Source organism: Chiloscyllium plagiosum, chromosome 8 (assembly GCF_004010195.1).
Source record: "Chiloscyllium plagiosum isolate BGI_BamShark_2017 chromosome 8, ASM401019v2, whole genome shotgun sequence".
NCBI classification, from domain to species: Eukaryota; Metazoa; Chordata; class Chondrichthyes; order Orectolobiformes; family Hemiscylliidae; genus Chiloscyllium; species Chiloscyllium plagiosum.
Window position 1 is genome coordinate 89,113,238 of NC_057717.1, and position 15,334 is coordinate 89,128,571.

Genomic DNA, 15,334 nt, shown 5'->3' on the forward strand with positions numbered 1-15,334 from the left:
ACCCCTCTCAAATCCGTGCTGGCTGTCCCTAATCAGGCAGTGTCTTTCCAGATACTCATAAATCCTATCCCTCAGTACCCTTTCCATTACTTTACCTACCACCGAAGTAAGACTTACTGGCCTGTAATTCCCGGGGTTATTCCTATTCCCTTTTTTGAACAGGGGCACAACATTCGCCACTCTCCAGTTCCCTGGTACCACCCCCGTTGACAGTGAAGATGAAAAGATCATTGCCAACGGTACTGCAATTTCCTCTCTTGCTTCCCACATAATCCTAGGATATATCCCGTCAGGCCCGGTGGACTTGTCTATCCTCATGTTATTCAAAATGTCCAACACCTCTTCCTTCCTAACAAGTATCTCTTCTAGCTTACCAGTCCGTTTCACACTCTCCTCTTCAACAATACAGCCCCTCTCGTAATACTGAAGAAAAGTACTCATTCAAGACCTCTCCTATCTCTTCCGACTCACTACACAGTCTCCCACTACTGTCCTTGATCGGACCTACCCTCATTCTCGTCATCCTCCTGTTTCTCACATACGCATAAAATGCCTTGGGGTTATCCTTGATCCTATCCGCCAAAGATTTTTCATGCCCTCTCTTAGCTTTCCTAATCCCTTTCTTCAGCTCCCTTCTGGCTATAATGTATCCCTCCATCGCTCTGTCTGAACCTTGTTTCCTCAACCTTATGTAAGCCTCCTTCTTCCTCTTTACAAGACATTCAACCTCCCTCGTCAACCAAGGTTCCCTCACACGACCATCTCTTTCCTGCCTGACAGGTACATACATATCAAGGACACATTGTATCTTTTCCTTGAAAAAGTTCCACATTTCCACAACATCCTTCCCTGACTGCCTATGCTCCCAACCTATGCTCCCTGTGGCTTCTGCACCTTTCCAAAATCTGTTTCCCAATCTCCACATCTCTGCTGCTATTGGGGGGCCTATAGTAAACACCCAACAAGGTGACTGCTCCTTTCCTATTTCTGACTTCAGCCCATACTACCTCCAAAGGCAGATCCCCCTCGAACTGCCTTTCTGCAGCTGTTATACCATTACCTGTACTGCCCACTGCCTGTCAGCACCCTCTGTTAGCACCCTCTGTCTGCAGTGCCCATTGCTTTAGTGCTCACTGCCTGTAGTGCCCACTGCCTGTCAGCACTACAGTGCCTACTACCTATTGTACTCTGTCTGACAAATGACCAATTGTGGGGAGGTTGGGAGGAAATGTTTCCATTAAACGGACTTACCTAACAAAAGCAGGACCTGAGGGAATAGAGGATTGGGGGAGATATGAAAACACACAGGATAGAACTGACAGATTGCATTCAGCCAAAATAAGCGTAGAAACCTCCCAGAAAGAACTCAAACACCACCTGGCTCTGTCCCCCATCACATCTCTTGCAACTGCTTATTTCTGTAAGAAAAATAACTGCCCTGAATCTGCGCTGGTTGCATGGCCATTTTCAGACTGCAGCTAAACATCAACCACATTGCTGGGCCTGGAGTCACATGGAGGTTAGAACAGTAGATGTTAAGAACCATATGGGTTTCCTACAGCAATCAGTGATGGTTGTCATGGTCACCACAGCCAACCTTTCTACTGCTGATTTGTTAATTAAACTTAATTTCCATCAGCTGACATTGTGGGATTTGAACCCTTATCCCCAGTGTACTCGTGTGGGCCTCTGGCTGATGACATTACCGCTGTGCCACTATTACTCCTTAAGGACGTTCCTTAGCCCTCCCAGAATCCTTCTAACCAGTCTCCAGAGGGTCACCATGGGTTGTTGCATCCCAGAGAAGATCTGCACTGAGAACGGGAAGGTGTAGTCTCACCCACTTTGTGGGACTTTGGGAATTCTCCTTTCCCACCCCACCCCCAGCCCACCCTGCTGTGTCTTCTGTTTCCCTTGCCCCTCCCCTTCCCCTCAATATCTCCCCTTTTGAGCTGAGCTCGAAACAGCAGATTTGCCCCTTGCTCTGGTTACGATGTGTGACATCAGTGTGTGAGAAGGTTGCCAGGTTATTTGATTGATATTTTCCTGTCTGGCGCCCAGTTTGAAGATACTAAGGTCAACTCTACTGCCATGGCTGACAAACAGTTATCAAGCCCAGACCAGGGATAGGGTTAGGATTAGGCCTTGAGAACCAAGTGGCAGAGTATCACCTGACTGGGCTATTGTCTGATCTGGAGAGCAAGGTTTCAGGCAATGATTCACATTCCATCTGTTTTCTCTGCAGGTGAATGAGGATTTCTACTCAGAATGTCGCCAGGACATGATTAAGGAGCGGAATACATTCCAAACAAACGGTATGGAGCCTGAATGCTTGATGACTCATTCCATTCAACACTGGCATTATGGTGTGGGTGTGGATTGGGGGATCAGGCTGGGAGTGCGGGGGGGATGTGAGTGTGGCGTTGTTTAGATATTCATTCACAGGATGTAAATATTGCTAGCAAGGCCAACATTTAAAGCCCATCCTTAACTGCCCTTGAACTGACTGCCTCATGGAAACAGACCCTTCGGTCCAACTCATACATGCCAAACAAGTTCCCAAACTAAATTAGTCCCACTTGCCTGCGTTTGGTCTGTGTCTCTCTAAACTTTTCCTATTCATGTACCTGTCAAAATGTCTTTTAAATATTGTAATTATATCTGCATCTACCACTTCCTCTGGCAGTTCATTCCACACATGTGCCACCCTCTGTATGAAAATGTTGCCCCCCCCAGGTCATTTTAAACCTTTTTCCTCTTAGCTTAAACCTGTATCCTCTGGTTTTGGACCCCCCTACCCTGAGGAAAAGACTTTGCTAATCAACTTAACTACATCCCTCATGATTTTATAAACCTCTATAAACCTCTCAACTTCCTATGCTCCACTGAGAAAAGGTCCCAGCCTATCCAGCCTCTCCTTTCAACTCAAATCCTCCAGTACTGGTAACATCCTTGTGAATCTTTTCTGCACCTTCTCCAATTTAATAACATCCTTTCTGCAGCAGGGCAACCAGCACTATACACAATCCTCCAATATCCTGCAATATGTCCTCCCAACTCCTATACTCAATTAAAACCGAAAGAACTGTGGATGCTTTACATCAGACACAAAAACAGAAATTGCGGGAAACGCTCAACAGGTCTGGTAGCATCCATGGAGAGAAATCAGACTTAACATTTTGGGTCGAGTGACCCTTCCTCAGAACAGAGACTTCTGAGGAAGGGTCACTCGAGCCGAAACATTAACTCTGATTACGTTGTTACCTCTGTTCCTTTCATTTCCTGCCCCTCCACTCCCTCCAATACTCACTAATTGGGTTCAATGTATTTTCTCTGTATTTTCTCTGTATTTTGCAATATCCTACATCAGAAAAACCTACAATTATATAATGCTTTTACAGTAGTTTTATGACCTAAGGCATTTCACAAGCGTGTTATCAGATGAAACTTGTCACTGGGCTGCTCAGGGAACCATTATGTTCTAAGATGTGGTCAAGGAAAGTCAGGAAGACAGAATGAAGAGTATGTTCTTGACCCCGAATCCTGCTCTATCTTTAGTTTTACTCTTATTTTTATTCATTCATGGGATGAGGCTGTCACTGGCCAGGCCATTTATTGCCCATCCCTAATTGCCCAGAGGACAGTTAAGAATCAATCACATTGCCCAGGACATTACCTGAGTCTCTGGATTAATAGTCCAGCAATAAAACTATTCGGCCAATGTGTCATCTGTATCTAATCTCATGCTGTACCTGCCAAAGGAGTTTTGATGGGGACACTATAGATGGAACTTTATTCTGCATTTAATCCCATGCTGTACCTATTCTAGGAGTGTTTGAAGGAATACTGTATAGAGGAAGCTTTACCTTTAGTTTAAAAGAGTAGAGGTAACTTAGTATCTAAAACTTGTGCTGAAACTATTTTGGGAGTGTTTGATGGGGACACATAGGTGGAGCTTTATTCTGTACCAAACCCCATGCTGCACCTGTCTTGGGAGTGTTTAGATTGCCTACAGTGTGGAAACAGGCCCTTCGGCCCAACAAGTCCACACCGACCATCCGAAAAGTAAACCACTGAGACTCATTTCCCTACTTTTGCCCCTGTCTAATGCACCTAACACCATCTGCAATTTGGCACGGCTAACTCACCTGAGCTGCACATCTTTTGGAATGTGGGAGGAAACTGGAGCACCCAGAGGAAACCCACACAGACACTGGGAGAATGTCCAAAGCAGGAATCAAACCCTGGGTCCCTGGTGCAGTCAGGCAGCAGTGCTAACCACTGAGCCACCATGCCGACCTTTGAACCACCGCACCACCGTTCATTGGAGAGAGTGCAGAGGGAGCTTTACTTTCAGTTTAAAAGTATAGAGGTAGCTTTAATCTGTACCTAAAACTTGTACTGCACCTGTTCTGGTAGTGCTGGAGCTCTATTCTGTACCTACCCCATGTATTATCTGCCCTACGATATAGTGATGGCAACAACATAGAACATTGCAATATCTGCTATTACTGCCCCAAGAGCCACATAGGAGCCTGCCCAGCAATATGGGTAGATGGGGTGCCAACTAAGTGTTAAATAATAACAAATAGCTATGGAGCCAAAGAGGAGATGCCAGTGGTTTCCACATTCAGGAGGTGTGGCTGACACCTGGATGACTATGGTTTGCCTCATCAGCATAAAACAATGTCACATAATATCAGGGAAAAAAAATTTGATGAACAAATTTGAATCACTCGTCAAACAGTCACGTTGGAGAACGACAGAGGCTCCTTTTGTGTTGTACCTGCCACAGGAATGAGTCTTGTAGAAGAGTTACTGAGTCCGAACTGGACCATCTGGCTCGTCTGCATTTTTACTGAATGCTGCAAGGTTTCGGGAGAGGTTACTGGAGCAGTATCTGCACTTAATCAGCACATGCCAGCCTCAGGCTGTATCCATTGTGCTGGCCTCATTATAAACAGACACTATTCCTTTTGAGTGTGTTGAGGATGAACTGGCAAACATAGTGCAAACATATTGTTGCTTTGTTTCAATGAGTCAGTGTAATGATGTTATGCAGACTAGATTAGATTCCCTACAGTATGGAAACAGACCCTTTGGCCCAGCAAGTCCACACCAACCCTCTGAACAGTAATACACCCAGACTCATTCCCCTATCCTATATTTACCAATGACTAATGCACCTAACACTATGGACAATTTAGCACGGCCAGTTCAGCTGACCTGTACATCTTTGGATTGTGGGAGGAACCCTAAAATTAGATTACCTGCAGTGTGGAAACAGGCCCTTCAGCCCAACAAGTCTTCACTGACCATCTGAAGAGTAAACCACCAAGACTCATTTTCCTACTTTTTCCCCTGACTAATGCACCTAACACTGTGAGCAATTTGGCACGGCTAATTCACCTGACCTGCACATCTTTTGGAATGTGGGAGGAGACTGGTGCACCTAGAGGAAACCACACAGACACGAGGAGAGAATGTTTAAACCCCACACAGACAGTCACCTGAGATAGGAATCGAACCCAGGTCCCTGGTGTTGTGAGGCAGCAGTGCTAACCACTGAGCCACTGTGCCACCCCACTAGCTAAGAGGGTTTAGCTTTCAAAGTATAACTCTATTTCTTTGATACACATTAATGAGTTGACCTGAGTGTAACATCATTTCAAAATTTGCAGGTACCACAAAGCTTGGGAATGTTGACAGTGAGAAGTCCTCGGCAACTCTCGGTTTCTCCCGGTGATTACATTCAAAACTCCCTCGAAGCGGGGTGGAGAGGGGGAGGGGTGGAGGGCTGCCCATGCACCAACACATTGACTTCTGAATGGTACCCAAAAAAAATTCAGGGGATCATACATTACTTAACATGTTGAGAATACCTCATCGGTTGTAAAACACTTTGAGATTTTTGGTAGTTATGAAAAGCACTTTATAAATGCAGATCTTTCTTGCTGATTTGCCAGGAGGACAAATCTAGTGAAATGGACAAATCTGTGGTAAATGCAGTTTAAAAACACAGAAGTGTGTGGGCTTTAATATGATAGGATATGTAAGTGGAGAAGTTGTGAAGTAACCGTACAAATATACAGGAACAGAGAGACCCAGGGTTCCTTGACACTGGGCAGCATGAGTTGAGTTCACTAAAGTGAGTGGCAGGTGGAGTCCAACGTGAAGAAGTGGAAATCATTCACTCTACAAAAGATTTATCAAAGTACGTTTGTAAATGGTGAGGAGCTCTGAACTCTGGATGAGCCAAGAGATTCAAAGGAAAATCCATTTGGTGTTTCGAACAAAGCACATAACTTAAAATCACTTCTAGCTTGTCAGGATGCTAGGAACTACTTCTTCATACAAAGGGAAATAGAAATGTTAAACATGACCTCCAATAGAGACATCAGAGTCCGTTGAAAGTGTGAAAATTGAGTCTGATAGATTTAGGCACAGTTATTACAGATTCCAAAAACCAAGGCAGGTTAATGCAGGTAATCTGGGGCAAGGTAGTACAGGCTTTAGAGGCTGAATAGTCCACTTCTGTTCCTATATTTTTTTAATAAGATTGTCAAATAAGCACAGTGTATTCTTGATTTAATAAACAAAGGTATTGTCTCCACAGATTTTGCCACACCTGTTGAGTTCCTCCAGCGTTTCCATTTTTATTGCAGTTATATTAAACCTGATGTGGAAGTGTGCTTGTTGGTCTGGGGTGGACAAAGTCAGAAGTCACCCGACACCAGGTTATAGTCCAACAGGTTTATTTGAAATCACAAGCTTTCGGAACACTGCTCCTTCTTCAGGTGAAGTCCATCCTCACCTGATGAAGAAGCTGCGCTCTGAAAGCTTGTGATTTCAAAATAAACCTGTTGGACTATAACCTGGTTTCATGTAACTTCTGATATTAAACCCTGGTTAGATTGAATGAGCCCTGATTAGCCCACTGAATATGATGGCTGGAGTGTGATGCAGAATAACCTTTTAATAGTTTGGTTTCGACCCCTGTACCAGCTGAGGTGGTTCTTGGTACCTGCCTCCCCAGTACTGTAAACCATTAGGAAACATCCTGTGAGTAACTGTCAGACACTTAGGAAACTGTATGGAGAGAAAAGTCACAACTCACTCTCTCTCTGCCTCTCCAGGTACAATCTCCCATCTCTGCTGATTTCTTTGTCACACAGTTTCTGACAGTCCATATGTGTTTCTCAATGTTTTATGGACAGCCTGCTAGTTAATCCTGTTCCTAGTATCCCTCTGTCTGACAGTCATCCAAATATTACTACTTAAGCTTGTTAATCTCCTGATGGCCTCTCCCAAGGTCAGATTTATCAAGCTACTTGTGGAGCTGTGTGTGTAATGGGCCACACGTAAAATCCAGCCTCATGATCCCGTGTCTCTTCACTCCCTTCACAGAGGAAGAGGCCGACAAAATGCTGATGAGGTGTGAACGGGGCGTCGAGTCATCCCTGCTGTATGCCAAACTCTGGGCCAAATATACAAAGGAACTGCTGTCATGGATGGAGAGGCGGACCTCTGTGGGTGAGTAGAGGGATGTGAAGCTGTTGGGCCATTGAAGGAGGAGATCTACCTTCTGTTGTTATTACTGGGATGTTGGTAGGTCTGTCTAACACTGGGGTACAGTAATGGGGACAGGTCTGTCACTGAATAATATTGGAGTATAATATTGATGAGGGCAGGTCGGTTAATGTGTAACGTTGGGATACAGTATGAGTGAAGACAGGTATGTCACTGTACAACACTCGGCTGCAATACTAATTGAGACACATCTGTCACAGTTTATAACTGGAATACGGTCCTATTGGGGACAAGTCTTTCGCTATATAACACTGTAGTGCAGTACTGGTAATGGACAAGTCTAACACTTTATAACACTGGGATATAGTACTCGTTATATGTGTGTCTCTATATAACACTGGGGTACATTGCTGATGAGACCAGGTCTGTCACTGTATAACACTAGAGCACAATATGGCTGGGGGCACGTCTGTCATTTCATAACACTGGGGTACAGTACTTGTGGGTATCGGTCTTTCACTATATAACACTGGAGTACAGTACTGGTGGGGACAAGTTGATCACTATATAATACTGGGATACAGTATTGGTGGGGACAAATCTGCCACTGTCTAACACTGGGATGCTGTCCTGTTGGGGACTGATCTGTCACTGTATACCACTGGGATGCAGTCCTGTTGGGGACAGATCTGTCACTGTATAACATTGGGGTACAGTGATGGTAACCCATCTGTCACTGTACATTCTGTGGTACTGTACCAGTGGGACAGGTCTATCACTGTATATCACTGGTATAGAGTACTGCTGGGGACAGGTTTGTGGTTAGAGTGCAGTACTGGGGTACAGTACTGGTTGTTAAGAGTGTGATGCTGCAAAAGCACAGCAGGTGAGGCTGCTAGGAGCCGGAAAATCAACGTTTCTGGCCGGGGCCTTTCATCAGGGAAGTTACTGGTAGTGACAGTCTGTCAGTTAACAACACTGTACTGGTTGGGACAGTTCTGTCTCTGTATAACACTAGTACTGGTGGAGACAGGTCTGTCTCTATAACACTGGGGTACAGTATTGTTGGGGACAGTTCTAATTCTATGACACTGGTGTACAGTACTGGTGGGGATTAGAATGGTGCTGGAAAAGCACAGCAGTTCAGGCAGCATCCAAGGAGCAGTCAGATACTGCCTGAACTGCTGTGCTTTTCCAGCACCATTCTAATCTAGACTCTGGTTTCCAGCATCTGCAGTCACTGTTTTTACCTACAGTACTGGTGGGGACAGTTCTGTCTCTATATTACTGGTGTACAGTACCAATGGGACAGTTCTGACTCGATAACGCTGGGGTACAGTATTGGTGGGAACAGTTCTGTCTCTCTATAACACTGGGGTACAGTATTGGTGGGAATGTGTTGCTGGAAAAGCGCAGCAGGTCAGGCAGCATCTAGGGAACAGGAGAATCGACGTTTCGGGCATTAGTCCTTCTTCAGGAATGAAGAAGGGCTAATGCCCGAAACGTCGATTCTCCTGTTCCATAGATGCTGCCTGACCTGCTGCGCTTTTCCAGCAACACATTTCCATCTCTGATCTCCAGCATCTGCAGACCTCACTTTCTCCTGTTACATAGTGATAGACCTGTTGCCACTAGTACTGTATCCCAGTGTTATAAGAGACAGAACTGTCCCCAACAATACTGTACCCCATGTTAAACAGTGGCAGACCTGTCGCCACCAGTAATGTAACACAGTGTGAGACAAAGACAGAGCTGTCCCCACCAGTACTGTACACCAGTGTTATACAGTGACAGACCTGTCTCCACCCATACTGTACCCCAGTGTTAGACAATAACAGACCTGTCGCCACCAGTAATATATCCCAGTATAATATAGTGACAGACCTGTCCCCAGCGGTACTGCACTACAGTGTTTTATAGTGACAGACATGTCCCTACCAGTATTGTACCGCAGTGTTATAAGGCTAATGCCCGAAACGTCGATTCTCCTGTTCCCTCGATGCTGCCTGACCTGCTGTGCTTTTCCAGCAACATATTTCTATCACTATGTAACACTTGAGTACAGTATTGTTGGGGACAGATCTGTCTCTTATAACACTGCGGTACAATACTGGTGGGGACATGTCTGTCACTGTAAAACACTGTAGTGCAGTACTGCTGGGGACAGGTCTGTCACTATATTATACTGGAATATATTACTGGTGGTGACAGGTCTGTTACTGTATAACACTGTTTTACAGTACTGGTGGGGACAGGTCTGTCACTATAAAAAGGGTTAAAACAATGACTGCAGATGCTGGAAACCAGATTCTGGAGTAGAGTGGTGCTGGACAGGAGTAGAGTGGTGCTTTTCCAGCACCACGCTACTCCTGTCACTATAAAACATTGTTTTACAGTACTGGTGGGGACAGTTCTGTCTCTGCATAATACTAGTGTACAGTACTACTGGGACAGTTCTGTCTATAACATTGGGGTACAGTATTGGTGGGGACAGTTCTATCTATAACACTGGGGTACAGTATTGGTGGGGACAGGTCTGTCACTGTATAACACTGGGGTACAATATTGGTGGGGACAGGTCTGTCACTGTATAACACTGGGGTACAGTATTGTTGGGGACAGTTCTGTCACTGTATAACATTGGGGTACAGTACAGTTGGGGACAGGTCTATCTCTCTATAACACTGGGGTACAGTACTGGTGGGGACAATCTGTTTCTGTATAACACTGGGGTACAGGACTGGGTGGGCCAGGTCTGTCTTTGTCTCACACTGTGTTACATTACTGGTGGCGACAGGTCTGTCACTGTGTAATACTTGAGTACAGTAGTGGTGTGGATAGATCTGTCTCTGTATAACACTGGGGTACAGTACTCGTAGGGCCAGGTCTGTTACTAAAAAGCACTGTAGCGCGGTACTCCTGGGGACAGGTCTGTCACTATTATACTGGCATACACTACTGGTGGCAACAGGTCTGTTACTGTATAACACTGGGGTACAATATGGGTGGAGACAGGTCTGTCACTGTAAAACACTGCGGTGCAGTACTGGTGGAGACAAGTCAGTCACTATAAAACACTTTGACAGTACTCGTGGGGACAGGTCTATCACTGTGTAACATTGGGGTACAGTACTGGTGGGGATAGGTCTGCCACTGTATAACAGTGGGGTATATTACTGGTAGTGACAGATCTGTCACTGTCTAACACTGGGGTACAGTATGGGTGGAAACAGGTCCATCACTGTATAACACTGGAGTACACGGAGCATGACACAAAGGTTGGAGGTGTCGTCGATAGTATAGAGGGCTACTGCAGACTGCAGCATGATATAGACAGGATGCAGAGCTGGGCTGAGAAATGGCAGATGGAATTCAACCTGGATAAATGCAAAGTGATGCATTTTGGAAGGTCGAACTCGAATGCTGAATATAGGATTAAAGACAGGATTCTTGGCAGTGTGCAAGTACATAGACCCCTCAAAGTCGCCACCCAACTGGATAGGGTTGTTAAGAAAGCATATGGTGTTTTGGCTTTCATTAACAGGGGGATCGAGTTTAAGAGCCGCGAGGTTTTGCTACAGCTCTACAAGTCCCTGGTGTGACCACGTTTGGAATATTGTCTCCAGTCTGGTTGCCCTACTATAGGAAAGAAACAGAGGCCTTGGAGAGGGTACAAAGAAGGTTTGGAAATGTGTTGCTGGAAAAGCGCAGCAGGTCAGGCAGCATCTAGGGAACAGGAGAATCGAGACCTGATTGAGGTACACAAGATAATGAGAGGAATAGATAGAGTCAATAGCCAGAGACTTTTCCCCAGGGCAGGATTGACTGGTATGAGGGGTCATAGTTTTAAGATAATAGGGGAAAGGTATAGAGGAAACGTCAGAGGTAGGTTCTTTATGCAGAGAGTTGTGAATGCATGGAATGCGTTGCCAGTGGTGGTGGTGAAAGCAGAGTCATTAGGCACATTTAAGCAATTGCTGGACAGACACATGGAGAGCAGTGAGTTGAGAGGTGCGTAGGTTAAGTTATTATATTTTACATTTAAACCTCAGCACAACATCGTGGGCCAAAGGGCCTGTTCTGTGCTGTACTTTTCTATGTTCTATGTTCTACAATAGTGGTGGGGACAGATCTGTCACTTTATAACACTGGGTACACTATGGATGGGGAGAAGTCTGATACTGTGTAACACTGGGGTACAGTACTGGTGGGGACAGGTCTGTTACTATATAACACTGCATACAGTATGGATGGGGACAGTCTGTCAATGTATAACACCAGGGTACAGTACTCCTGGGGTCAGGTCTGTCACTGTATAACATTGGGGTACAGCACTGGTGGGGACAGGTCTGTCACTGTAGAACACTGGGCTACAGTACTAGTGGCATCAGGTCTGTCACTGTATAGCACTGGGTACAGTAGTGGTGGTGGGGACAGGTCTGTCTCTGTATACAGTACTAGTGGAGTCAGGTCTGTTACTGTATAACACTGGGGTATAGTGGTGGGGACAGATCTGTTACTATATAACACTGCATACTGTATGCATGGGGACAGTCTGTCACTGTATAACACCAGCATACAGTACTGGTGGGGTCAGGCCTGTCACTGTAGAACACTGGGGTACAGCACAGGTGGGGACGGATCTGTCACTGTATAACACTTGAGTACAGTGTTGGTGGGGACATCTGTCACTGTAAAACAGAGTAGTGCAGTACTCCTGGGGACAGGTCTGTCACCATATTATACTGGGGTACATTACTGGTGATGACAGGTCCGTCACTGTCTAACACTGGGGTATAGTATGGGTGGAGACAGTTCTGTCACTGTATAACACTGGTACAGTACTGTTGGGGACAGGTCTGTCACTGTATAACACTGGGGTACAGTACTGGTGGGGACAGATCTGTCACTGTAAAACACTGCGGTGCAGTACTGGTGGGGACAGGTCAGTCACTGTAAAACACTTTTACAGTACTGGTGAGGCAGGTCTGTCACTGTAACACTGGGGTACATTACTGGTAGGGACAGATCTGTCTCTGTATAACACTTGGGGTACAGTACTGGTAGGGACGGGTCTATCCCTGTATAACACTGGGATACAGTACTGGTGGGGGACAGGTCTGTCCCTGTATAACACTGGGTACACGATGGGTGGGGACAATTGTGATACTGTGTAACACTGGGGTACAGTACTGGTGGGGACAGAGTTCTCACTGGATAACACTGGGACCCAGTACTAGTGGAGACAGGTCAATCACTGTATAACACTCGGGCATAGTACTGGTGGGGGCAGATCTGTCACTGTATAATACTGGGGTACAGTACTGGTCAAGACAGGTCTGTCATTGTATCACACAGGGGTACGGTCCTTTTGGGGACAGGTCTGTCACTGTTTAACACTGAGGTACACTACAGGTGGGGCAGATCTGTTACTGTGTAACATTTGGATAGAGTATGGGTGGGCACAGGTCTGACATTTCATAACTCTTGGGTCAAGTATTAGGAAGGGCAGATCTATCACTGTAAAATTCTGTGAAATAAATGACATAGAGAGGATTAAGCTCGAAGCAGACACATCAAAACTTTAAAATTGAAATTACATGGAATTTAATTGAAAACAAAGAAGATTGACATTACATTACATTTTTTTACATTACATTACATTACATTACAGTGTGGAAATAGGCCCTTCGGCCCAATAAGTCCACACCGACCCGCCGAAGCACAACCCACCCATACCTTTACCCTACATTTACCCCTTACCTAACACTACGGGCAATTTAACATGGTCAGTTCACCTGACCTACACATCTTTGTGACTGTGGGAGGAAACCGGAGCACCCGGAGGAAACCCAAGCAGACACACGGAGAATGTGCAAACTCCAAACAGTCAGTTGCCTGAGGCGGGAATTGAACCTGGGTCTCAGGCGCTGTGAGGCAGCAGTGCTAACCACTGTGCCACCGTGCTGCCCACAGGCTACAAAAATTTTTTTTTTCAGGTTAGTGGGCCTTTACAGCATTAGTTTGCTTTCCAAAAGCCAGTTACAAGTTGGAGCTTGTTAGAGGTGGTTTACAATGAGATTGAATGGGTAAAAGGTTAGGGCAGGACAGGTGACTGAGGTGACAGTGGGAGAGCACTTTGGGACCAGTGACCATAGCTCTATTAATTTTAAAATAGTTATGGAGAGGGAGAAAACTGGCCCACAGGTTGAAGTTCTAAATTGGGGCAAGGCAAATTTTGATAGAATTACACAGGAGCTTGCAGGGATTGATTGGAGTAGTTTGTTTGCAGGCAAAGGGACATCCAGCAAATGGAAGGCCTTTAAAGATGAGACAGCTAGAATTCAAGGTCCATATGTTCCTGGGAAGGTGAAAGGCAAGGTTGGCAGGAATAGGGAACCCTGGATGACAAGAGATATTGAGGTTTTGACCAGAAAAGAGGAGGTATGGCTCAGGTACAGGGATCAAGGAAGCCTTGGCTGAGAGGATTAGGATGAATCCAAAGAAATTCTTTAAGTATATTAAAGGAAAAATAATAACTAGAGAGAGAATAAGACCCCTGAAGGACCAAAGTGGACACGTATGTGTAGAACAGTAGGAGATGGACGAGGTCTTCAATGAATATTTCTCCTCTGTGTTTACTGTGGAAAAAGACATGGAGACTTGGGAATTTGGTAAAGTCAATGGTGATGTTTTGGGGATAGACCATATCACAGTAGAGGAGGTGTTGGACGTATTAGAATGTATGAAGGTTGATAAATCTCCTGGTCCTGACCAGATATATTCAAGGATACTGCAGGAGGCTATAGATAAGAAATTGCTGGGGCCCTAGCTGATATTTTTGCATCATCGTTAGCCATGGGTGAGTTTCCAGATGACTGGAGGGTAGCGAATGTTGTGCCCTTATTCAAAAAGGGCTGCAAAGAAAAACCTGGGAAATATGGAGCATAGGAGACTGAGGGGGGGCTCTTATAGACGTGTACAAGATCATGAGAAGTATAGATAGGGTGAATGCATTCAATCTTTTTCCCAGAGTTGGGGAATTGAGGACTAGAGGGCATCAGTTTTAAGGTTAGAGGGGAAAGAGTTAAAGGGAACCTGAGGGTCAACGTTTTTACACAGACGGTGGTACGCATATGGTATGAGCTACCAGCAGAAGTGTATATTAACAACATATAGTTGGCATGGACTAGTTTGGATCAAAGGTCTTGTCTCCGTGCTGTAGGATTGTATAATTCTATGACAAATTCTGATCAAATCAGTGACTTTGAATTTGACTTCTCTGTGTGGGTCAATCATCTGATGTTTCTGAAGGGAAGTCAGGTAAGTATGTGAAATGAAACTGATACAACAATGTGCCAACAAGGAGGTGGCTCATATGGAGCTAACCTTAGAACAGAGAGGCTTACTGTCCTATAAATTAAATATATCGGTGAATCTGTCACTGGATGCCTTTATTACATTGTATTTTATGCTAGTCCTTCCTATGCTGATGATTATCATAGCTATCTGCCCACTTTCTACACGATCCCAACACTATACTCTCCTCATAAACAGCTACTGAACAGATATAGATAGAAATGTCTTTGGGTAACAAACTCTGTCTAACTCCACTCTTGTTCTGCAGAGATTGAATTCTCGAAGAGCATGCTTCGGATGGCTGAAATGACCAAGAATTCAATCAACCAAGAGGTAAGATGTTCCATTACCTAACATTTCTACTTCATTTGCAAGAAGAATAACAGAACTGAACGTTTAGTTTCAACGCTGATTTTTGGAGGATATTGCTATGTCATACAATGCC

The 15,334-nt window shown here is 45.1% G+C and overlaps 1 protein-coding gene across 5 annotated transcripts in view; it reads left to right on the forward strand.

Annotated features, from left to right (window-relative positions):
* The window catches only part of LOC122552167 (GEM-interacting protein-like), a 104,215-nt gene that overhangs the window by 40,280 nt on the left and 48,601 nt on the right, over positions 1–15,334 (forward strand). For 4 of the 5 annotated variants that reach the window (XM_043694699.1, XM_043694700.1, XM_043694703.1 and 1 more), the window contains 3 exons: positions 2,246–2,315; positions 7,408–7,533; positions 15,158–15,222. In XM_043694699.1, coding sequence (XP_043550634.1) covers positions 2,246–2,315; positions 7,408–7,533; positions 15,158–15,222 — 261 coding nt within the window. Of the gene's footprint in view, positions 1–1,768; positions 1,829–2,245; positions 2,316–7,407; positions 7,534–15,157; positions 15,223–15,334 lie in introns of those variants that run through there. The other variant, XM_043694704.1, reaches the window with a different exon arrangement.